Source organism: Mirounga leonina, unplaced genomic scaffold (genome assembly GCF_011800145.1).
Source record: "Mirounga leonina isolate KUSES-001 unplaced genomic scaffold, KU_Mleo_1.0 Mir_154, whole genome shotgun sequence".
In the NCBI taxonomy this organism is placed as follows: Eukaryota; Metazoa; Chordata; class Mammalia; order Carnivora; family Phocidae; genus Mirounga; species Mirounga leonina.
Window position 1 is genome coordinate 32569281 of NW_023270389.1, and position 24596 is coordinate 32593876.

Here is a 24596-nt window from a genome sequence, read left to right on the forward strand (position 1 = left end):
TGCATATTGTACAGACTGATTTTCCTGAATAAACTAAGTTCTCTGCCAGTTAGTGGAAGTGTCTCATTCAGCAAGGGCCAGTCAATGAATCCTAAGTGGTGACCATTAGAACTGAAAGGGGCCTTAAAGAATGCACATAGGTAGGGAAACCGAGGCTCGAGAGGGATAAGATCACTGAGTCCCAAAGCAAGTCAGAGCAGAGCAGGGCTCCACACAGGGTCCCCAAAGCCCCCACCCAGCACCCTGTCCTCCACCTAATGATCAAGAAGATGGACGCAGGGCTTCTGACCGCCGGCTTCTCGACATCACTCCTCTTCTCTCTATCTCTGTGACTTTCTCGGTCTTACTGCTCCCAACCTAGATACACCTCTGACCCTAAAGTCGTCCTCCATGGGCATATAGGTTGCGCTAGAGAGAGGGGGTTTCTGACAGAGGGCTGGTTGTCCTGGTACAGAGTGGAACAGGTGCAGCTCAAGGCATGGGCTGTGCTGGACAGAGAAGTAGCCCGGGCTACAGTGGAGAGAGGCCAAAATGGGCACCATCTTCTAGAAGGACTCTCCTACGTGGTTAGCAGCAATAATAGCTGACACTTACTGAGCACCTGCCACGTGCCGGGTGCTGAGACGAGCCTTTCTTGGCACCAGCCTGCGTCAACATCTGGGCTGTCAGCGGCTGCCTGAAGCATCCTTTCTTCACTGCTACCCGAGGAAGAGATCCCACAGAGCCCACTTTCATGGACAGGGCAGGATCTCCGAAGTCAGACACGCTGGCTCCCAGCTCGTGTGACTTGGCACAAACTACTTAATGTCTCTGTCTCAGTGTTCTCTTCTGTAAAGGGGAGACAGTGACCCCAATCTCAAAGTGTTGCTGTGAGAGAGCATCAGGCGTGGCGAAGCCCACCCACCCCCCGCCAGAGCCCAGCAGGGTGGGGGCTGCCCCGCTGGTAGGAAGAGTGCCAACCAGGAGCCAGGGTCTGGCTTCAAGGCTTCCCCTGGCATGAGCTGCCTGTGGCATGTCACTGACTTTCTTTGGTCCTTAGTTGTCCGGAATGTGGATAATGACCCCTATACAATCTCCTGTGTGAGCTCATTTATTTTATTTTATTTTTTAAGATTTTATTCATTTGACAGAGAGAGAGAGCACAAGCAGGGGGAGTGGCAGGCAGAGGGAGAGGGAGAAGCAGGCTTCCTGCTGAGCAGGGAGCCCAATGCGGGGCTCCAAATCAGAACCCCAGGATCATGACCTGAGCCGAAGGCAGACACCCAACCTGCTGAGCCACCCGTGTGTGTGCTCATTTAAAAGCCAGAGTCATCAAGACGGCCTAGAGAGCCCTGTGATCTGCCCACATGGCCTCCCCAGCTCCGTTTCCTTTAACCGTGCCCTGACTGCGCGTTGGGGCTCACTTCGACCCAGCCATCCCGGCCTATTATCTGTGTTCCTCGAACACCCCAGGCATGCTCTCATCTTAGGGCCTTTGCACATTGTGGACACATATACAGGTAAACAGAGGTAGGGTTAAAAAAAAATCCAGTGTTATGTTCTGACAGGATTAATAGACTATTAAGAGTCCTCCTCACGATACTCCTGTAAGGTAAAGATGATTGACCAACCCAATTCTACACAGATGAAGAGATCTAAAGCTTGGCGAGTTTCCACACATACCTAGGGTCATGCAGCTGGTTGTGGAACTGGGATTCAAACTCAGGGCGTCCTACTCCAAAACCAGGACCCTCAGTCATGATGGAATGCTGCCTTCACATTGTGCACGCATGGCAGGAGGCAGGGAAAGCGCTTTCCCAGAGTCATGAGCTGTACCTGCCTAGCTGAAGAAGTGGTACAGGAGGAGGAGGAGGAGATGGGCAGGAGGGGGAGAAAGAACTAGGGAAGGAGAAGATCTCTCTCCCTCTCTTTCCTTCTATATCTCTTGTCTGCGTGTTTCATTTGTCCCCTTCACTTGTGCACCTGTTCTTTCTTTCCTTCCGGACTTGAAGAATGTCTCCTGAACTGTTTTGTAGCCCACAGGGAGCCTGGAACAGAGTTACGTTTCTGGTTTTGGCCTTGTTGTTGTTTTTTGTTTGTCTGTTTGTTTTCTGCTTTCATAGAGCTGGTGCTTAATACATGCCTGCCGAGGAACCAAGTATAAAATTCTCCCCCAAACCATCCCTTCTGAGTCCTCTACAAGCCCCTAGACACCCTTGCAAACCTAGGGCTGGCCTTCCACTGCTAAGGTGCCAAGGGAGGGACCTCACAGCAGGTGGCAGGACCACGGCGGGCACTTTACATATATGATCTCGCTCGAGTCCCAGAGGAGCCAAGGTCAGAGGTCTTATCCTAAGTGAGCAGTGAAAGCAGCTGAGGCTGCCCCAAATCACATGGCTAAGGGACGGCAGATGTAGACAGTAAATCCAGGTCCCATCTTCCTGGCTCCAGTATTCTCTCCCCTTGCTGCTGGGGGAGTTCACTTTATTTTGGCCAAGACTATATAATTCAGGACCTAGATTACTATGCTGGATGCAAACAATGCAGATCATTAAACCCAGATTCACAAAAAAGGACCTGGGGTTACTAGCAACAATCCTGCAAAGTTGCACACTCATTAATGGGCCAACACAGAGCAAAGAAGCAGAAGCCAGCTTCTGAATGTGTCACATGATGTTCCTGGTCCAGCTGGGAGTCTGGGCTCCTCCTGGAGAACACTCTCTCCTCCTTCCATCTTCCAGAGCAAATCACTGACAGCCAGGCATGCTTAGGGCAACTGTCTTTTAGAACTGTGGTCTTGCCCGAAAGATTGGCCAAGAGGATAAAAGGATAGGCTTTTGTGTGAAATCGTGCTCCTGCCCTTACTGTATGACCTCGGGCAATCTACTTAATCTGAGCCTCAGTTTAAAGGCAGGAGAGAGCTGCCTCACGGAATCTTTATGAGGATTCAGGACATCATCTATAGTAGATGTGTATAGTAGCTGTATAGTAGGTGCTCATTAAAAATGATGGTTGCTCCTACTGATTCTCACCTTTTCTAATCTTATTTCCCATAAAACACCACTGTTTCAGGAAAGCCTTCCTCTTACATGTTTTTTACACTGGCAAGTGAGATAAGAGAAAAGGCACTGACCTCCTGCACCCCAGGAGGCTGTCAGCTGAGTTCCTGAGAGGGAACTTGGAGTTTCAGTGCAACCAGCCAGGCTCTGGCTGTCTTCCTGAATCTCTCTGCTACTCAGACACCCTCCTGCACTCATCCTTCCTCAGTCACAGACTCGCCCCAGTGTGGGGTCCCTCCCTCGACCTGGCTGGACCTTGCCTCATTCATGCCCAGCACAATCCCCGGTACCTGCAGATCACAGGCTGTCTCCAGGCAGCTGGGAATGAATGCCTGACCAGGGGCAGAAACAAACTCATTCCTGGAGGTAGGTTCGGGGACCAGCATATCCCATTTGGCCAAGGAGTTTGGGGGAGGATAACTTCTTAAAAAGCTGCTATGAGGGAGCTCTAGAGCATTCTAGAGATAGTCTCTACTTCCAGTTCTGTTTCTGAGACCCACTTGGTTAGTCCAGTCTCAGATCTCTGCCATGGAGCCCCCATCCGTAGATGAGAGTGTCGTAAAAGAGGCCTCCTCTATTGTAGGAACAAGGCTTGATCCAGGCACGGGGCCCCAGAGAGGGTTCAGAATCCAGCATTTACCATGAAGTCCATTTGTCCCAGCATGCCCCAAGTCTGGATACCTCTATCTGGTCACTTTCTTAGGTACTAAGAAGACTCTGTGCTTCAGTTTCCTTACTTGGAAAATGAAAAGAATTGTCATACCTACCTCATGGGTTGCCTGAGGATAAAATGAGCTAATATTTTATGAAGTAGGGGCGCCTGGGTGGCTCAGTCATTAAGCGTCTGCCTTCAGCTCAGGTCATGATCCTAGGGTCCTGGGATTAAGCCCCACATCGGGCTCCCTGCTTGGCGGGAAGCCTGCTTCTCTCTCTCCCACTCCCCCTGCTTGTGTTCCCTCTCTCGCTGTGTCTCTCTCTGTCAAATAAATAAATAAAATCTTAAAAAAAAAATTTATGAAGTATTCGGTGCCTGGCATTCAGTAAGTGCTACAAACAACAAAAGAGCCTCTGGTCACCCTCTGTTGCTGTCCTATCTCTGCCCTAGCCTAGGCTGAACTTCCCAAGAACCATAGCTCCACCCCAGGGACAGAAAGCAGTCTTCCTCTTGCTCCTTCCTCTCCACCCCCACGCTACCCCATTTGTGTTCCCTGGGACCTAGAGTGGTTTTCCAGTGTTTGACAAGTCAGAGATCCGTTAGTGTGCATCTCCTCTTTCCAGACTGTGCTCCTTGGGGATGGCGACATTGTGAATGGCTGCGCTCAGTATATACATAGGCCTCGAATAAATTAATACATACATGAAGCAAAGCCAATCTCAGACGTCTAGGCAGCTCCCTCTCACAGGAAACCTGTAGCTTGGCTTTTTAGCTGTAGGACATGCATTGTCCTCCATGGATACATCTGTTTGTATCCCTGTTTCTAGCCTAGAACAAGGAATCAGTTTTCCCCTCTGTCTGGCCTCCCTGGCTTTGGTTTTGATTTTGCCCCCGATTGTTGTCTTATGGTCTTCAAGTCCACATCTTGAAGCCTGAAGGTCAGTGCCTCCCATTCCTCTCCTGGGCCAGCCAGCCCTTTGGGCATCTTGCTAACCTAGGTCCCTGCTTATTGGGAGCAGCATGGTCCCGAGAGTGCCTGCTAAGGCACATTGTCTGCTCTGACAAGGCCAGCAGCAGCCCCTTCCCTCTTGGGCAGGGAGTTCTCAGTTTTTTTGGGCCAGCAGCTCTGTGAGTGGGAAGAAAAAACTCAAGAAGTACTGACTTGACCTCTTCCTCACCTCCTCAGTGTCTTTAACACACCCACACCTAGCCCAAGAAGGTTGCAGTGCAACTCTAAAGGAGGTGCCCCTGAGGCAGAGTGCAGGCAACATTCCCTGGCGGTGACCTCTTGGAGGACACTGCTGAGGCAATGGAATTATGCCTGGAGAGCTACAAATGATGTCTGAGGGGACGGTGGTTGGATGTCAGAGAGCTTAGTCTCTGTGGGGAACCAGTGCCTGAAAAAGGGCTTTGAATCTAGTTAGGGAAATGAATCGGTAAGCAAGTCAGCTGAGCTCCTGTGTGATGTATGCAATGTTGACCTAAGCATCACCAAAGGAAACTGGTCATTGGTTCTTAGAAATGGAAGATTTCAGAGGGCCGCTTCCTCAGATGGATGTTCACCATGCATGGCATTGACCCTTTTCAACCTTCTTCAATACCTGACCCCCTACTCCACCCAGCACCCACAGGGGCGTCCTCCCTCAGGTACAGAAGCACCCTCTGCATCAGGAACTTTGTTCTAGCTATCCCACTGCAAGGAGCAAGGGTCCTTCTGCTCCTGCCACAGCCTCTCCATCCCCAAACCTCATAAAATCATTAGTTCTTCAAAGCCTTGCTCAAACTGGACTCTCTCCAAGAAACCAACTCAGATAAGAAATAATCTCCACACACCCCCCAACCCTCAGGGCCCATGATGAACACAGACTGAATTTTCTAGGAATGTCCTGATAACAAACAATCTCTCCCATCATCTTCATAAACAACCTCCTTCCTCTCCCACTTCCTGTCACAATTGGGAAAGTGTGATTGGCATACCTATGGGTCTTTGTGCCTGCCATTAGGGCCAGGGATCTCAGCCTTCTGTGTGCTCTGGACCTCCTTGGCACACAGCAAAGCCTATGGACCCTACTCAGAATAATGTTTCTAAATACATAAAATAAAATATATAGGATTACAAAAGAAATCAATTATATTAAAATACAACTATCAAAATATAGAATAACAGTAGGTAATATATAATGAATGTGCTTCTTTATTAATGCATTAACAAGATCTAGCAGCAGACAGGCCTACAAACTACTAACAGTTCTAAGTAATGATGAGTATAAATGATATTTTTGAAGTGTCTGAAACAACTGTAATGTGATACAAAAATATTTGTGATTTCTATCGGTGACAAAGTCACAGGTATTGCTAATACTTCTGTGGTTTGTATTTGTTTCCTATTCTCATAATCAAAGAAAATACTAAATTTTGATTAGAGGTTAGGGAAAAGATGTGTTATTTTTCCACCTACCTTCTCCCAGGTTAAGATCTCCCACATTAGAGGCTGTTTCCCTACAGTGCTCTGAATCCCACAAGAGGTCCCAAGAAACCAATCTTTTCACTCGGGTGCTCTGGGGTCATCCAGCTCAGTGCCCCACATGGGAGTCTCCATGCTTGTTTGTGGAATTAAAAGGCAAAGAATTAAGGTCATCCCTATTCTTCTAGATGAGGAAACTTAATTCAAGGCCATGTGTGGATTTTTGTTCCCAGATTCCACGTCCAGGGGAGGGTTTTCCCAGTTGTTCCCACTTTGCAGGCAGAGGTTGGGAGGAATTAGCCAACTCTGGGTTCAGCTATGTCAGAGGAAATCTCAAGAGAAAGAGTGGCAGCAAGTCAAGTTGGTTAAACAGAGTATGATGGAAAGACGCAGGAAAAGGAAATGACGTCACCCTTTTTGTAGGCTTTGAGGATAGGGAACTGAAAATGTATGCTTCAGATAGCGTCAGCTGCTCCGCCCATCTCCACTCTGCAGGGGGGTAGCAGGGGAGGTACCAGAGGCTGCAGGCTGGGCAAAGCTCCACACTGCAGGCCTGGGAGTGAGAACGGTCTCTACTTGCCCACCCAGGGAGCTGAAGTTCTTCCTTCAGCAGAACCTGAACACCCAAGTGTTTCCCTCCAAGGTGATGCAACTGGGCAGGAAGCCCACGTGACAGCTAACTGTGACGTTGGTGTAGACAGGGAAAACCCTGAGCTGCAAACACAGGACTTGCCTTGGGAAAAAAGGAGTGGCTGGGTTTTGTTCTTGGTTTCTAGAAAATTGTTTCCTGCCCAAAAATGGCTTGGTTAGGAAGCTGAATTTATTTCATAAGAAGGGATTCTTCTTTTATCTCCTCTGCCCAGCTCACCTTTACAATTACACTGGCACTGATTATTTGCTGGCTCTCAGTTTTAAAACCCTATTTCCTAGAGTTAGCTTGATGTGCTCGTGAAATGTGCCCCCCATTTCTTCACCACAGCCACATCATCCACCAAGTATTTTATTTGATCGCTAACAATGTGCCAAGCACTCTGCTGCCCTTGAGGATCTCATGGTTAGTACAGTTACTACCACATCTCTTCTCCCACTCTAAGACCCTCCATGGCTCCTTATTTCTTTGGGGAGGGTGGGGTGTGAGGACAAAGAATCACAGAAACAAAAGGCAGAAATGAAAAAGACTTAAACCATTTAATTAATTTCCCCATAATCTACAGATGAGGAAACTGAAATCCAGAGAAGGGAAGTGATTTCCCCAAGACCACACAGCGAGCTGCAGGTAAAGCTAGAGCTAGACACTCTCTTCCTAGACTCCTAGTCCAAGTCCACATTCCTTGGCATGATAACCTTGATGATAAAGCCATATTTCCAATTTGATCTCCCATTGCCCCTCTACACAAAATCGAGCCCCAGCCAGCTAGGCCTTTTGCTAGTCCTCAAATACATTGTGAGCTTTTTTGCCCTAGTCATCTCTGTCCTGAAAGCCCTTCGTTGGGCCCCACTCCCCCCTGTCTTAACTGCTTCAAGTAGATTTTCTAGTTTGCTTATCCAATCATGTTGCTCCTTGCTGAAAGCCTTCATAACTCCTTGCTTTTGGATAAAATCCAAATTCCTTAATATGACCAATACAACTTCTGACCTCAAACCAGCTTATCTTTTACCCTCATCTCCCCATCCTCCTATCTCTCTCTGATTTCAGGCCATTTGGTAATGACTAATTGCTTTGTATGTCTCTATTTTTAGTTCAGCCAAGCCTGAGATCCTGTGGCAGGATATAACATAAAGAAGACATGATTTTAAATAAGTATGTTCATTCAATAGTTGTCAAGTATTAACTGAGCTCCTAACCAGGAGTCACTGAATGTTGGGACCACAAAGATGAACACAGAGCTCTCAGGCCAGTGAGATATCTAGATATGCAACCAAAAAAATGACAGTTAACTGTGATAAGTAAAAAAGAAGTATTTGCAAGGTAGAGTGGAGGTCCACAGTTGGGAGGGACCAATTTTGCCCCAGGAAATGGGGGTGGAGACAGAGAGCGAGAGAGAGGTTAGGGTGAGGCAGGGGCAGTTTTATAGAGGAGGAGAGTTGAATTGGTATCTGTACAGAGAGTGGAATGGGATGTATTCAATGGATTTTAAGAGAAGAAAGTACTTCAATGTAGGAAAAGGAGAGACTCAGTTATTAAAGTAGAATCAGGATTGCACTTGAATAAGTTTAGTTAATCACTACACGTAACCTCAAACAAAGCAATGGCATTCTTCTTGCTTAAAGGAAAGGAATTCACCGGAAAGAGAACAGCTTATACTATCTGAAGGTTTTGACTTTAAGTATTCTTGTCAAACCATGTTTCTCATTACTTTCACAGTTCTGGATGATCATGAGAAATGGTCTACCTAGCAGCAATAATGAAAAAACAGGCATGAGCTCAAGAGATATTTAGATTAGATATTCACACATATTCTCAACATTTATCAAGCATTACAATGAAAAGTTATGGTCTTCACTTTAGGGAGACATTAAAAGACATTAAAAAGAACACTCTGACCCAAAAGGTAGAAGAGCAAGGAATCATAGTGACATTGAATATCAGAATTGAGATGGTTCTTATACGTTACCTATTCTATTGCTCTCATTTGTATGTAAACTGATATGTTAACAGATATGTAAACTGAAATCCAGATATGTAAACTGAAATCCAGAAAAATGAAATCATATGGGAAAGTCATCCTGTAAACCATGGAATCCCTGAACTCAAATACAGGACCCCAGAGTCTTAGATATTAAGAGCTGAAAAGGAATATAGTATAATCTCTACCATCTTGGGAGTTTTCAAAGCATTGTATATAGTTAATTCCAGGTGTTTTGATTGAATCTTACGCGGAAGTGTCCCACTTGGTGGATTAGTCCCTAAGAAAATTTTTCAGCGTCATTAGGGAGAAAAGGCTGACTTATGAAACAGAGGGTGACATTAGACTCTCTTACATGCCAAAGAAAAATCTGCAAGTGGAAGTCAGAGAAGCGAGGGATTCGAATGGCCCAGAATAGCTCAAAAAGAAAGAATTGGGGTCCATTCTTTAATGATGAATGGAGGGAAAGCAGGGTGGCCATTGTTGGAGAGAAATGTTGGAAATAACAAAAGCCAAGGAGAAACAGCAGGAGTTAGCCCAGTGTCTGGGTTGGAGAGAAACCTGGTTAAAGAGAACTGGATTTAAAGGAGAGGGTGGGACGCCTGGCTGGCTCAGCTGGTAGTACATGAGACTCTTTATCTCAGGGCTGTGAGTCCCAGTGAATAAGGGACAGGTGGGGCTAGGTAGGGAGAGATAGAAAGGGGGCTATGTGATCAGTCTCACAGAAGTCCCCAAAATGTGGAGGTTTGGGGAAACCAGAGATAAGGGAACAAACTGGACCATCCTGCCCTAGGTGTGTGGGGTGAGTGTCTTTTTTTATAACAGTCACCTGTGACCAACAAAGAATAACGAGACCCTAAAAAGAAGTAAGCCATTAAAAATGTTATTACCAGTCCTTACTCAAGCCAAGACATCACAAGAATGGTAAGGCCAAAAGCTCCCTGGTCAGTTCTAAATTAAAGACTGTCAGGGGAGGCCCTTGTTGGCAACCCTGTTGGAACCCCTCTCACTCTTGAGAGCTTTTTCTGTATCTTCACTTAATAAAACTCTATTGCTTTACTCGTTCTCCTTTGTCCTTGAGATTCATTCTTCCACTCTGGGAGACAAGAACCTTGCTCTCCCGCTTCACCAGCACCACGTTGGGTGTGCAGATTACTTAAAATGAAATCTTAAAAAATAAAAATTAGAAGAATAAAGGAGGGGACAAAATCACCTCTTGGAATTCTCTTCCAGTTCTGTAATTCAGCGATCTTTCCGGTCCTGATTTACCATTTTATCTTCCTTCTGGAAGGGAGGGGGAAAAAAGAGGCACATCTTTTATCTAAAAACTATACCCAGTCGTCTCCCAAGAAGGCTTCTTTAGGAGGAGGGTGTTGAGGTAACACAGCCTGCAATTAATCTGCCTTAGGATGGGAGGAAGTGCAATGCCACCAGAGAAATTCCAGGGGAGTTTCAGACCTCACTTGCAGGAGCTCACAGCCTTTATATGACATATATAAGTAACTGGAAGCCTCTTGGCTTGAGGCAGACTCCTAGGAGACCACAAGCAACAGCCTTTCCTGAACTCAGGTAAGAGAACTCCCTTTCCCTACACCATTCACACAGTTCTGGGGATCAGGCTGGTTCTCCCAATCATTTATCCAAGTGTGTTCAGGGCCACATCTAAAGGAGCCCTTTCCAATAGGACAAAATATCCTAAGGATAGAGAAGTGTCATGTTTATCTTCTCATGCCAGTACCTAGCACAATATTTAAGACGGTGTTCAATAAATGCTAATCAAATTGTTGAATTTAACCTATATTTACTATACACCCCCTATGCTCAAGGCAACTAACATCATTCTTTTTTTTTAAATGAATTGATTACTCACTATATTTTAGATGTATAAACCATGCATCAGTTTCTATAAATGTCAAAGCAAGTTTCTGGGGTAAGGATTATTACCACCATTTGGGGGGCTAAGAAAACAAAACTAAAAGAGGCAAGTTTACTTGCCCAGGGTCATGTAGCTGTAGGGTGACTAAAGCATTCAGGTTTACCTGTGACTTCCCCAGTTTTGAAACTGAAAGTCTTGTGTCCTGGGATACCCCTCAGTCCTGGGCAAACTGGGACCACCTACTTTGATGGGAACTTTTAGCCAGTATGTCTCAGCATGGCACTGTCAGCTTCTGTCTTTGTTTAAAATGTTGATATGTTGTTCATCATGGATTTTTTTCATTAATTCTGATGTTGCATTAAAATATTAACTTATCTTGATTATTGAGACTTTTGGTGCCCCTTAAATTTTGTGCTCGAGGTGAGTGCTTTGTTCTCCTCACCCTAATCCCAGCCCATTATAATTTATCTTAAAACTCAGCAGTTTGGGGCGCCTGGGTGGCTCAGTTGGTTAAGCGACTGCCTTCGGCTCAGGTCATGATCCTGGAGTCCCTGGATCGAGTCCCTGGATCGAGTCCCGCATCAGGCTCCCTGCTCAGCGGGGAGTCTGCTTCTCCCTCTGACCCTCCCCCCTCTCATGTGCTCTCTCTCATTCTCTCTCAAATAAATAAATAAAATCTTTAAAAAACAAACAAACAAACAAACAAAAAACTCAGCAGTTTGGGGATAGGAGCAGCCTATCCCAAGAAGAAATGAGTTCCCTTCCTGCCTTTCTTCTCCTTTTTCGGGGGGGCCTGGGCAGAGCCAGGAGTTGCAGTCAGGAGAGAGCACCCTCTTGCATTCCTTTCAGATGTGCCTGACTCTAGCCTTCCTGTAGAGGGTGCTGTGGAGCTCAGACACCTCAGGAGGAAGAAGTGTTAGGTGTAACTGGGCTAATTGCCCATCAGATCTTGACTTTCCCTGGAAGTAGGACTGTTATGAAATCATTGACTTTCTGTTTGCCTTTGGGGCTGAAATAAGTCTATTATCCCCAAATAACCAACCTGATCCCAGACAAATACCAAAGAGCTAAGCTCTTCTGCCCTGGGGGGTGGCCATAATATCCACAGACAATTTTCCCCGCGTGTTTTTGGTGGCTCAGCAACAGCTTCTATGAGATTCTGTTTTCCTGCAGGTCCCCTTCAGGCTTAAAGGGACCAGAAGAGTGAGCTACATCGGCATTCTGGAAGGGAAGACTGTACACGTCAATTCGCCAAAACAAGTTTTAACATTTTCCCTGAAATGTAATCCTCTGTCTACTCACTGCAAGGGCCTGCTGCTCTAGGCCTTAGCTGCTGGGCAATGACGATGGGGCTGGGATGGGGACAGAATAAAGGAGTCAGGACCTGTAGCACCAACTCACACTCAGACCCTGAAAAAACACCCAGAGTCTTTTCTTCCAGGAGGCTCAGCAGCTTCTCTTAGTAAGTTAGATGAAAGGGCCAGACTGTCCAAAGCCAGACAAAGCTATTGAGTTTCACCAGGGGACACGTGGGGAAGGCATGTCCCTGGTGACTGAATTGGCTTCTTAAGACATGATGTTGGGAAAACCAGTAAGTCGTTCTCTTTCCTTTGAATTCCTAGCTCCTTTGGTCTTCAGATTCTGGCACGCGATGAAAGCCTCTGGTTTTCCCATCTGCCTTCTCTCTGCTGCATTTTATCTCTTCTGGACACCTTCTGCTGGGCTGAAGACACTCCATTTGGGAAGCTGTGTGATCAACACAAACCTTCAGGAAATGCGAAGTGGATTTTCTGAGATACGAGACAGTGTGGTAAGTGAGGGAGGCAACACCTCCCTGTTCCAGTAGCTGTCTCTCTTCTTCTCTACTTGTCTTCCTCTGTCCTCTGGAAGCCCAGCAGTGTGATCACAAAAAGAGATAGGTTGGGGACTCCTTACCAGTGAGGATGTGTTCCCAAGAAACAGCTGTAGTTCACAATTTAAGAGTGTTTTGGAAAGGGACACTGTCTGCTGGGCTGTGTGGCAAGGAGAGGATGAGAGGTCTTGATGTCTAAGACCTGGCAGTCATCAGTGACCTGTCCTTTCTTGTCTTGCCTTCTTCCATTTAGCAAGCCAAAGATGAAATCATTGATATCAGAATCTTGAGGAAGACTGAGTCTTTGCAAGACACAAAGGTATGTGCTTGGTCCATAAAGTTCTGAGAGAAAATGTAAATCGGAGGCATCTCCATCACCCTGGGTCTTGTCCTTGGATGCTCTTCCCCCACCAACATACTAGTCTTCTTTGTAGCCTGCAGATCAGTGCTGCCTACTCCGCCATATACTGAGACTCTACCTGGACAAGGTATTCAAAAACTATCAGACTCCTGACCACCATATCCTCCGGAAGACCAGCAGTCTTGCCAACTCTTTTCTTACCATCAAGAAGGACCTCTGGCTCTGTGTGAGTAAAGGTCTTGGGTAAAAGGATCCATTGCTGCACATAACTTCAATGACTTAGCAACCAAGCTCTTTCTTACTCCCATTTAATGGATAGAAAAACTGAGTCCAAAAGTTCTCAAAATCTGTGTTGTGCCATGTGACTAGATAATAAGAACTCAGTTTTACTGACTTTTGGGTATATGCTCCAGGCAAAAAGTCTAAATAGCTACAGAATGCTATTTAATATTCAGGAAAATTATCTATTATCCATGAAATTACACTTTTTCTGTAGGTGAAAGATCCTACGATATATTAGCATATCCTGTGTCCAGGCAGCCACTCAGCAAGCCATTGGACTCAATATCAAGATAAGGTCTGAATAGGACCTGGGGATCCAACAAAGAGCTCCATACTTGAGCCTATAAAACTGGCCTCTTCTTCTAGCTTATGATTAGTTTTCTGATCCCCAATGATGAGATCTGAAAAGACTTTTCTATAAGAATGGAGTATGTGCAAGAATGTAGGTGAAAGAGTAGAATTCCTGTTACTTCACAGTAGTGACAAGGGCAGAAAATCAGAATCTTTAATAAAATCTATTATTCTGTGGCATTCTTTTCAGCATGCCCAGATGACATGCCCTTGTGGAGAGGAAGCAATGGAGAAATACAGCCAGATTCTGAGTCACTTCAAAGAGGTATATGCAATTTTGGCCTTGGTTGGGATGGGTGTGTTTTTTAGAACTGAGATCACAGATGGATGGGATGGCTATTCATACTGGTAGAAATCCTGTAGCCCTCAGTAACTCTCTGAGGTCATGTGGACTACCCCTCTGCTTTAACCCAGGGGACACCCATCCAGGCTTTAGAAGGGTGCTGTCTCTGGAAGATGCTCTGGGATTCTAGAGGAAATGGCCCTAATTCCATCAAGTCACTCCAGAGACTTCTGGATCTTCCAGCTGTACAAATAAGAGGCAATAGTTTTCCAACATTCACACACTTATACATACCCTCAAAAACATGCCATGTTGTTTCTCATCGTGGTGCCTTTGCACATCAGCCAGGAAGGCCTGGAGTCTACTCCTCACTGACTAATTCCTACTCATCCTTTGAGACTCATCCTAGGCATCACCTCCAGGAAGGTACTGACTACTCTCCCAAAGTTAGGCGCCTCTCCTGTGATCCCATGGGGGCTCCATCCTCTATCCACCACACTACATTTTAGTTGTCTGCTTCTGTCTCCCTCACTTGTCTGAATTCCCTGTCAGCAGGGATTGTGCCATTCATCTTTGAATCCCTAGGGAGCCCAATGCTTAACACAATAAATATTTGTTCAATTGAAGTTGCACAGTAGTCAACCCTTACACACACACACACACACCCCTTTCTTAAAAACAAAACAAAACCAAACAAAACAGCCTAATTACTTTGATCTCTGTGATTCAAGAGGCTTGGGTTGTAGTCCGAATTCTGCCACCCTCTAGGCTTCAGTTTCCCTATGTAATGGACTCCATGATTTTCCTTCCTCTTGTGAGATCTCGAGATTCCACAACTTCTTTCAAGCTCTCCACCTTGAAAAGAATACTATGCTTACAATCCCCTGCAGACCTACCAATGAAAGGGGAGAATTAACCCGGGAGTGCATACTGTCTTTTTATGAGGTGCTCACTACAGAAGTTGTGTCTTTCAGCTTACGCCTCAGGCAGCAGTGGTGAAGGCTTTGGGAGAGCTCAACATTCTCCTGCAATGGATGGAGGAGATGAAATAGAAGGAGAGTGATAACCTTACTGGCAGCAGTGCTGGCCTAGAGTCCCAGTCCTTGGTATTGGCGGAGGCATGACCCCAAACCACCATCTCGCTGCTATATAATTTAGTGCTGGTCATCGTGTTTATTATTTATTTATTTATTATTTGCTTCCTTATTGTGGTTGTCTCCATGTGTTCCCACCCTTAATCTAGCCCATGGTTTTATAAGATTTTGGTAATATCCTTTCTACTGTTGGGTGTATTTATTAGCTAATATATTTATTTATTTTTGCTAATTAACTTATTTATTTTTGTTTGTGAAGACAAGACTTATTAAAAAATTCACGGATGGTATTTATAATCTGACTACAGGTTTTCATGCAGGTTTTCGTAAAGTAAACAAACCCTCTAAATTCTAGAGGGGTGGCTAGGGGTGTTATTCATTTTATTAAATTAAGGGCACATTTACTGACTGCCAAGACTCTGTGAGATATTTAAAAGTGAACTAATGGCTACTAAGTGTGGGTTGTGGAAGGAGTTCTGATATGAAATTGCAGACTTATCTTACAATTACTGACCACCCCCACTCAACTCCCCAACCCCATACTTGCTATGGAATCCTGTGTGGCCAAAATGTATTTCTACAAATAAAGTTTTCTTTGCATAATATCTCTGTGGAGTTTGGAAATACTTCAGGAGCAAAAACAATGGTAGGGAGACCTTGAATCTCTTATTACCTAGGGACTTCTTGCTCTTTTGGGGAAGAAAGAGGCCAGTGGGAACCTGGGCCTTCTTTCTCTTACTGAATGTATTCCCAGCTCTACGTCTTAATTGACTCACATCTCTGATCCCACAACTCTGCCCTCTACATAAAGGGGCTGTGACCAAGTGAAGGGCTTCAGACTGCTTTCACCTTGTTGGCTTTGAGCACTGTCCTCTCTGTGCCTGGTTTTCTTTCTCACTTTAGGTTCTCATACTTTTGCAATCAGAGTCTTGATTGCAACACAAAATACAGCGGGTAGAAGGCTCTATTATAAGGGTTAAGAACACACAGACGTAAAGTGTAGTTACTGAGTCTTGCCCACGTTAGTGCATGAACACTATCTTGAGGCTCTTCTACTTTGTATTCTGGCCAGCCCCAGGGTCTAGGTTGTTTTTGGATCAAGTCTTTGTCTTTGTGACCAACTACTAAGTCAGTGTTCTCTAATCAGGCCCCTTACATGTTGAGCTTCGCTAAGCTCTTCTGGCACTGGCCGTTTGCCTCCTTCCTCCCCACCTCACTCTGAACTGCACCCCAGCTTAGCAGTTTAGTTTTCCCAATTTAATGAACAGCAGACTAACGCTGATGTCCCGGCTCCCAAAGCCAGCTCCCCTCACTGCCTCTGGCTTCTGCTCTCAGCCCTCGGCTTGGGCCTTGATGAAGTTTAAATAACTTTATTAATTTCTCTTCTCATTATACAAGTAACAACTGCCCAAGAGAGAAAGTTTGGAAAATACAGAGAAACATAAAGAAGAAAATTTAGATCACCTATTATCCACTCTTAAACATTTAGGTGTATTTTTCCCAGATCTTTTTTCTTGGATCCAAATCATGACTCAACCCTCAATACCTGAGTGATTTGGGCTGTAAAACTTAACCTTCTTGGGATTCAGTTTCTCCTTCTGGAAAACAGGATGATAATATCTACCTTTTGGGGTGATGGAAGACATGGTTTTTTTATGTTCCTTTGAAAACAAGACATCTTCTGCTTTCATATTCCACATAATTATTACCTATTTGCTATTGGATTTTTACTCCATCTCACCTGTCTTCTATCATACCTTCCAGTTGCATGTATCCTGGTTTTCTGTGACCAATCTGACAAATAACTTAGCTTCAACTCTCAAGGAATAGTTGAGGAGGCAACTTCACTGACCTCGGTGTTAAAATTGGAACAACCACCTCCAAGAGACATTGAATAGCAAGGAAGAAGCTGGTTTTACCTGCCAAGGGTGTGAGTCTTCCAGATGGGTGTGTCACAGGTTGAACCCCACAGCCAAGGATGAAATTCCTCCATTTGTTTCCTGGGAAATGTTTCTGACTCTTCTGGAAGTCTGGGCCATGGGAAGCCTGGGTCTTTTGGGACTATACATTACCATGTTAGCAATGACTTGTTACCTCTTTGCCTATCTAGCCCTCTCCCCAGCAAGACCCATTTCTTCCTCCAAGTCATTGCTTGACCTATCATAGTACCAACAATAGGGAATTCAGCAGTGAAGAAGTCATCAGGTTATGGGTAAAGGGAAAACTTCATAAAGGTGGGGTCAGTGAGGGACAGTCTCTAAAGAATGGTTTATGATTGTCACTTCTGACTCCAACAATTAAAATGATTATTGTCCTTTATTAAGTACTCATCACGTGTCAGGCACTGTATTTGGAACTTCACATATATCATATTACTCAATCCTTAAGACAACCCTGTGAGGTAGACAGTATTGTTACCAGTTTGCAAAGGATAAAGTGCTCAGAGATGGTAAGTAATTTGTGCAAGGGGGCAGAACCAAGAGTTGAATGTGTGCACCCTGATACCACAGCCCTATATGCTTCCCACTGTACTGTTCACTTTTCTAACAATGGCATCTCGAGTTTGGAGGTACAGTAGGAAGGAAAAACGTGTGATGACTTCATAGAGACATGAATAAAAATCCTGACTTTGACAACCACTATCTTGGGGAAGTGACATAAGTATCCTTTGTTTCTTCATCTGCAAAGTGCAGGTTATACTACTTATCACGCTGGGTTGATGTGAATACTAAGTGGGATTGTCATAGCTAACTTGAACAAACACTTATTACATATTAGGCACTGTTCTAAGTGTGTTGTTAAGTGCCCACTCAGTTAATTTGTATACAAGCATGATGAGATAGCTCTGATTATTGCCATTTTACATATGATGAAGCTGAAGACCAGAAAGGTAAAGTATCTTGTTTAAGTTCACACAGCTTACAATGGTGGAGGTAAACTATGAATACAGTAGGAAGACTGGAGAACCATGCATCTGACCACTTCACCTCGCCATCTGGACAGAATGTCCAGTCTATAGAGGGCCCTTGATCAACAGAAGCCCTGCCTATATCTGCCTTGAGAGGAAGGTGATGAGCCTTTCTACAAAGCTGTAGTGCTAACTCAAACTTCCTGGTGCAACTACTCTCTATGACATCTGTGTGGACCTTCATTTTTCCATGGTCTAAACCTGGTCTCCTCAACAAGCAGAATGTAAGTTCCTTTGGAGGTCACAAGATAAATATGCTGAACCTCATGTTGACCTATCAGTTCTGGTTACTCTACCTCTACAGGTCTCAGTTTCTGCTGAGAGATGGAATATACAAATGGACAGTGGTTAGACCATATGTAAAAATAGAATTCTGATCTACAATCTGCAGCATAGGAAACCAACCCATTGCCTACAGCACCCAGCCTGGAAGCCAAACCATAGCCCCTATAGCAATTGGTCCCTTGATGGTCATGATTTGATTGGTAACTGACAGATTTTTTCCCACTCCCAACTTAGCATGAACCAGGAAAGCCAAATATACACTCCTAACCAATCACATAGGATGTCCTGCTTCTAGTTAGCCCACCGAGAGCTTCCCCATGCCAATCAAGGCATACCCAAAGGCTTTCTTGTTTCCTACTGTAAAGCTTTCCCACTCCCGCAGGCCTTTAAGTCTGTGTTAAAACACAAGTGATAATAGCTGACTTCTTTGCTATAACAAGCTCTGAATAAATAGCCTTTGCCTGTTCTCATTTGGTTGGTTTTAATTTAGTCCACACTGCATTTGTAAAATGAAAGAGTTGAACAGGTGATTCTGAATTCTAGAAACGAGATGTGCTACAACTGACTCAGGGGATCAGATGTAGCTGCTGCTGTCTTCCATCACCAGAAGGAGTTTGCATGGTTCCTGTATCACCAGGTTTGGATTCAGAATTTGGGGTGAGCACATCTGGTTGGGTAGGCCTAGAGGGTGCCCTGGATGCCGGGAAGACTGGACAAATCTTCCCTCTGATGAGAGTGGACTCCTTCTCAGAATGAGAGGTAGCTCCCAAACCTAAAAATGAGATCTAGATGCAGGGTAACTCAAAAGAATAAAAACATCCACTCTATCTCTCATTCCCATCATAGCTTGGGTTTGCCCAAATTCCTTATTTTTAAGGATCCAGGCCTTCTCCAACATAGTCCAGCGTAGCTTTGTCTGCCTACCCCTCTCTCAAAAAGATAGAGAATGGACCATTTTCTTGTTGGACTCAAGTTCCTGAAGGGCAGGACTGTGTCTTTTCAGCTTTTTAGCCTATCCTATCTTTGTACCACATTACATTATTGATAAGGACTGAATTCAAAAGCAAAAGGATGAAATGTGTGTAATGACAAAATTTTTAAAAATACCCAATGAAATTGCTTTTTCTATGTATGTGGCTCTCACCTGATTTTTTCCTGAGTTAAATGCTCTGGCTTTTGCCAGAACACAGATAACCCACCCTGAAGACTGGGCTTTGCCAATAGGAGGCAGCAGAGCAAATGGTAAAAGGATGACTGAATACAGCCACTCCCTTATTTCACTGGAAGGTTGAGAGGAGAAGAGGTGACACCCTCCAGTTCAACTCAACTGTCTTGAGCAGGATGAGTCAACTGCTTAACGGGAAGAAGGTAGGACTCAGAGGCCTGGAGGCAGGAAGCCGTGGATTACAACTAGAGTGCTAATACCTTTCAGAAAGCATTCTTTGTCTCACTGAATGTTAGAAGTGGGAGAGAACATGGATCACTTTACAGGGCGACTGGGGTTCAGAGAGGGAAAGCAATTTGCCAAAGGTTGCACAGCTACTTATAGCAAAGTTGGCATTAAAACTCAGGTCCCTGGACTTCCAACATTACTAAGCCTCAATTCAAGAAGAAATAAGTCATCCATAGTAGAAATGAAGTAAAACTGTCTTTATACATAGATGACATGCTTGTCTGGGTAGAAATATCTGATGGAATCTACAAAAAGTTTCTAGAACTAAGAAGAAAATTTCATTTGGTAGCAGAATATAAGATCAACATACAAAGATCAACTGTATTTCCATATACCAGTGACACACAATTGGAAGTTGAAATAATAATATATATTATTATAATACACATAATAATATATATTAAATAATATACATAAATAATATCCATGTGTGTATATGATACACACACACATATATATATATACACACATTATTGACAACAGCATAAACAATTTTGAAATGCTTGGGGATAAATCAAGCTAAAGATGTAAAAGATTTCTTCACTGGGGCACCTGGGTGGCTCAGTTTGTTAAGCATCTGATTCTTGGTTTTGACTCAGGTCATGATCTCAGGGTCGTTAGATGGAGACCTGCATCAGGACCTGCGCTGAGCAAGGAGTCTGCTTGAAGAGTCTCTCCCTCTACCCCTTCCCGCTCTCGCACTTGCTCTCTTTCTCTCTCAAATAAATATATCTTTAAACAAAGATTTCTGCATTAAAAACTACAAACCATTGCTGGGAGAAATAAAAGGTGATCTAAATAATGGGAAGATATATCATATTCAAGCATTGGAAGTCTCAATATTATTAAAATGTCAATTCTCCCCAAATTAATCGATAAATTCAATGCAATCACTATAAAATTTTCAGCAGCCTTTTTTTTAAGGTAGAAATAGATAAATTCACTTTAAAATTCCTACTAAAACACAACAGACCAAAAATAGCCTTCTGAAAGAGAAGAACAAAATTGGAGAATTAATATTATCTAATCTCAAGACTTATATAAAGCTATGGCATTTAAGACAGTGTGGTATTGCTGTAAAAATAGAATAATGGAACAGAAGAGAGAGTCTAGAAAAAGACCCACACATTCATGGGCAATTGATTTTTAACAAAGTTATAGAGGCAGTTTAGTAGAGACAGAATAGCCTTTTTAGGAAATGGTGCTAAAGTAATCGGATATTGTATGGAAAAAAATGAACTTGGACTCCATGCCTTACTCCATACATAAAAATTAACTCAAAATGGACCATAGATTCAAGTGTACAATCTATTAAAAAATACGCAAAAGACTTGAGTAGACACCAAAGAAGATAAACAAAACAAAACAAAAAGCACATGAAAAGATGCTCAACAAAATTTGTCATTAAGTAAATGTAAATTTAAACCACAATGAGATACTACATCATACAAACTAGAATGGCTAAAAGTATAAAGACTGACCATACCAGGTGTTGGGGAGGAGAGGGGGGAACAGAAACTCTCGTATACTGCTACTAGGGATGCAAAATGATAAAACCACTTTGAAAACAGCTTAGCGGTTTGCAAAAAGGTAAGTAAACATCTGCCAAATGACCTAGCCATTCCAGTCTTATGCATTTATCCAAGAGAAAAGAAAGCATATGCCCATATGAAGACTTGTACATGAATCCTTGGAGAAGCTTTCTTTTAAATAAAACTTTGAAACAACTTAAATGCCCACCAATAAATGAATGGTTAATGTGATGGATATGTTTATTATCTTGATGGTGGTGATGGTTTCACAGATGTATACATATGCCAAAGCTTACCAAATGGCACGTGTTAAATATGTGCTGTTTATTGCATGGCAATAATATATCAGTAAAGCTGTTACAAAAATAATTCAATTTAAGGCAGTTTCTCTTTCTAGGCATTGTGGAGATTATAGGCATATAAAGAGAGTGAGGTTGGCAGGGCAAGTCACTGTCCAGCAATAGATGGCCCAATATGATTAAAGAAAGAAACTTGTGTGGAAGGGTGGCCAGAGAAGGCTTTCCAAAGGAGAGATCCTTGGATTAGACCTTGAAGGATGAGCAAGGATGTCAGCAAGTGGCACGAGAAGACAAAGGACCTCAAAGTTCTGCTACCTCAGGCAACTTGTTCAATCTTGTGCTAATATCAATATCTCCTTCTGCATGTATATCATATAGCAGTTTAAAATACCTTTATTTAACTTATTTTATTTACTTATTTATGTCCCACCTCCTACTAAAGTGATTTAGAGCAGCTTATAAAGATACATGCAATCCAAGATGTAAGGAAAATGGATGAAACACTTGGAACGCAGACAATACAATGAAGTTGAGCTAAGATTTTTCCACAAAGGATGTATCATAAGATTCTGAATCATAAATTGCTAGAAGGATCAAAATTTGGCTCTGTGCTTTATACAGACTGGAACAAATTGGGAAATGATTATTACAACCTCACTAAGCACTTGGTCTAGGTTACCTCATTGAACCCAGACCCTGCACAGTGGGGGTGTCTGTCCTCCCAATGGCAGAGCACAGAGATTTTTCTGAAGCTGTTGGGAGCTCTTGAATATGTGGAAGTATTTTCCTCTTCATCTGTTCTGCATAAAGGAGGAAATAGCTGTTGGATTTTAAGTGAAACTTCTCACTGAGAAGAGTGCAAGAAAAATTGGAAAAATCAGGAAATATGGAAATAAAAACTGAAGATATTGGAGAGGTAACAAGACAGGAAGAAATACAGAGTGAAGACACGGGAGATGGAAATCCAGTCAGTGCTGGGCTCGGCACCGGGGATGGCTTTTCCCTCAGGGAAGTCATCTAAATTGAGAAAAGTTAAGGAAAGGTTGGGAGACTGAGAAGATGTGTAGAATTTAACACAAATTTACAGGATTGGGGCAACAACAATAGGCGCTCAGAGCCTGCTGAAGAGGGGCCCTATTAATTCCCTGCCAAGCTTGGGGTTGAGACCCCAAAGAGCTGCCCCTAGGAGTCATCGTATTCCATAGACTGGCCCTAACAGGGACAGAAAGATCAGTTTTGAATCATCTCAATCTATTAAAGTCATCTGAGTAATTAAAATAATTAAAGTAATCTGAGATAACTAACTAATCCCCTACTCTCAGAAGCAAATATAAATCCACCTCAGAGAAAAATTATATTCTAAGCTTGAAATCATCTTTATAATTTTTCAAATACAATGCCTGGAAATGTTCAGAATAGGCGAACGCATAGAGACAGAAAATAAACCAGTGGTTTCCAGGGACTAAAGACAAGGGGAATGAGGAGTGACTGAGAATGGGTAGGAGGTTGCTTTTTGGGGCGATGAAAATGTTCTGGAATTAGATAACAGTGCTGGTTGCACAACTCTGGGAATATACCCAAAACCACTTTTAAAGGGTGAACTTTATGGTATATGAATTATATATCAATAAAGCTATTGTTTTAAAAATAAACATGAAATAAAAACATTTTCAGATCAACAAACCTTAGCAGAAAGTACAAATAGTTATTTAAGGCATAATGATTCCAGGACAAGATGATCTGGCTTATTAGGAAATGACTTAGTTCTCATTTGCTTTCATTATAAATGTTAATCAAAAAAGAGCTCACTCCACAAATTCTGGTCTTGAGGTTTTCATATAATATTCTCATATGACTTTTCTTGGGGCTGAACTATTATCATTTTTTAAAAAGATTTTATTTATGTATTTATTTGACAGAGAGAGACACAGCGAGAGAGGGAACACAAGCAGGGGGAGTGGGAGAGGGAGAAGCAGGCCTCCTGCGGAGCAGGGAGCCCGGTGCGGGGCTCCATCCGAGGACCCCAGGAACATGACCTGAGCCGAAGGCAGCCGCCCAACGACTGAACCACCCAGGCGCCCCTGAGCTATTATCATTTTAAAGCAATTTTGCAGACATCCTAAGAAACTGGGATTAGCCACAGTCTATTCTGCTGTTTTTCTATGGGGTACTATTAGAAGTGCTGTTTTTATTCTTCCTAAATGGAAGAGCATATAGATAAAGGGTAAGAAGTTATTTATAGCCATCTCAAACTCTTTTTATTAATAAAAAGCACTAGGTGTGTCATGGTAATATATAAAAATAATATTAGTAATATTGTAGTAGCAGCTGACTCTTTCCTGTGCTTACTAACGTGTCAGGCTCTCTTTTCTAAAGTGTTTTGCATGTACTTTCTTGTTTAATCTTCACAAATACCTATGAGGTGCATTGTTACTCTCACTCATAGAGGGGGGAAACTGAAGAACAGAGGAATTAAGAGACTTATCCAAGGTCACCCAGCTAGTAAATTGCAGAGCCAGGAACCCAAACACCAAGTGTGACTCCATGGCTGCATGTTTTCCAGTGTACTGTGCTTACTGCCCTTTGTGCACTCAGGCTTGGAGTCAGAATCCCAGGGTCAAGTCTAGTAGCTCCATTTGCTGGCCCTATAAGCTTGGGCAAATCACGAAACTTCTCTTTGCCTTGGCTTTCTATTCCATGAAATGGAGATGGTATTTGCTCTGTCCCACATGGTTTTCCGAGAATATCAAATTGCAGAAGTACTTTGTAAGGTATAACACGACAGCCTGGTTTATTGGATTAGGGCTGAGACCTCTCTCCAACCCCCACCTCGCCAAAGAAATGACTAATTCCAGTTCCATGCTACCAGAAGTTGTCCCCAAACCAATCATCCTGGTAGGTGTCCTAGTATGTGGCCGAGAAGGGCTTGCAATATAAACTGGGAAAGCTGTTTCTCTGAACTCTGTAACACTTTGGGCCAACATCCTATTGGGGTGAATGAGACCTTGCAACATTTTTTTGGCTGGAGCAAATTGGTGCTGAGAACCTGGTGAGGAGAATCCCAGTCTCACCATCCCTGGGGCAGCAGCTGGAGCTTACAGTAGCTGGCTCGGCCAGCCCTGATGGTACGGGCTGGTTCATGGACGTGTCTATGAAAGACACGCCTTTGAGAATTC

The 24596-nt window shown here is 43.6% G+C and overlaps 1 protein-coding gene across 1 annotated transcript; it reads left to right on the forward strand.

Moving 5' to 3' along the window:
• Positions 1 to 12286: 12286 nt before the first annotated feature.
• On the forward strand, positions 12287 to 14841 carry IL20 (interleukin 20). Its single transcript, XM_035009540.1, has 5 exons — positions 12287 to 12470; positions 12766 to 12831; positions 12947 to 13099; positions 13697 to 13771; positions 14764 to 14841. Exons 1-5 carry the CDS (start codon positions 12312 to 12314, stop codon positions 14839 to 14841), a joined length of 531 nt encoding a protein of 176 aa, XP_034865431.1. The 5' UTR covers positions 12287 to 12311.
• Positions 14842 to 24596: the final 9755 nt, after the last annotated feature.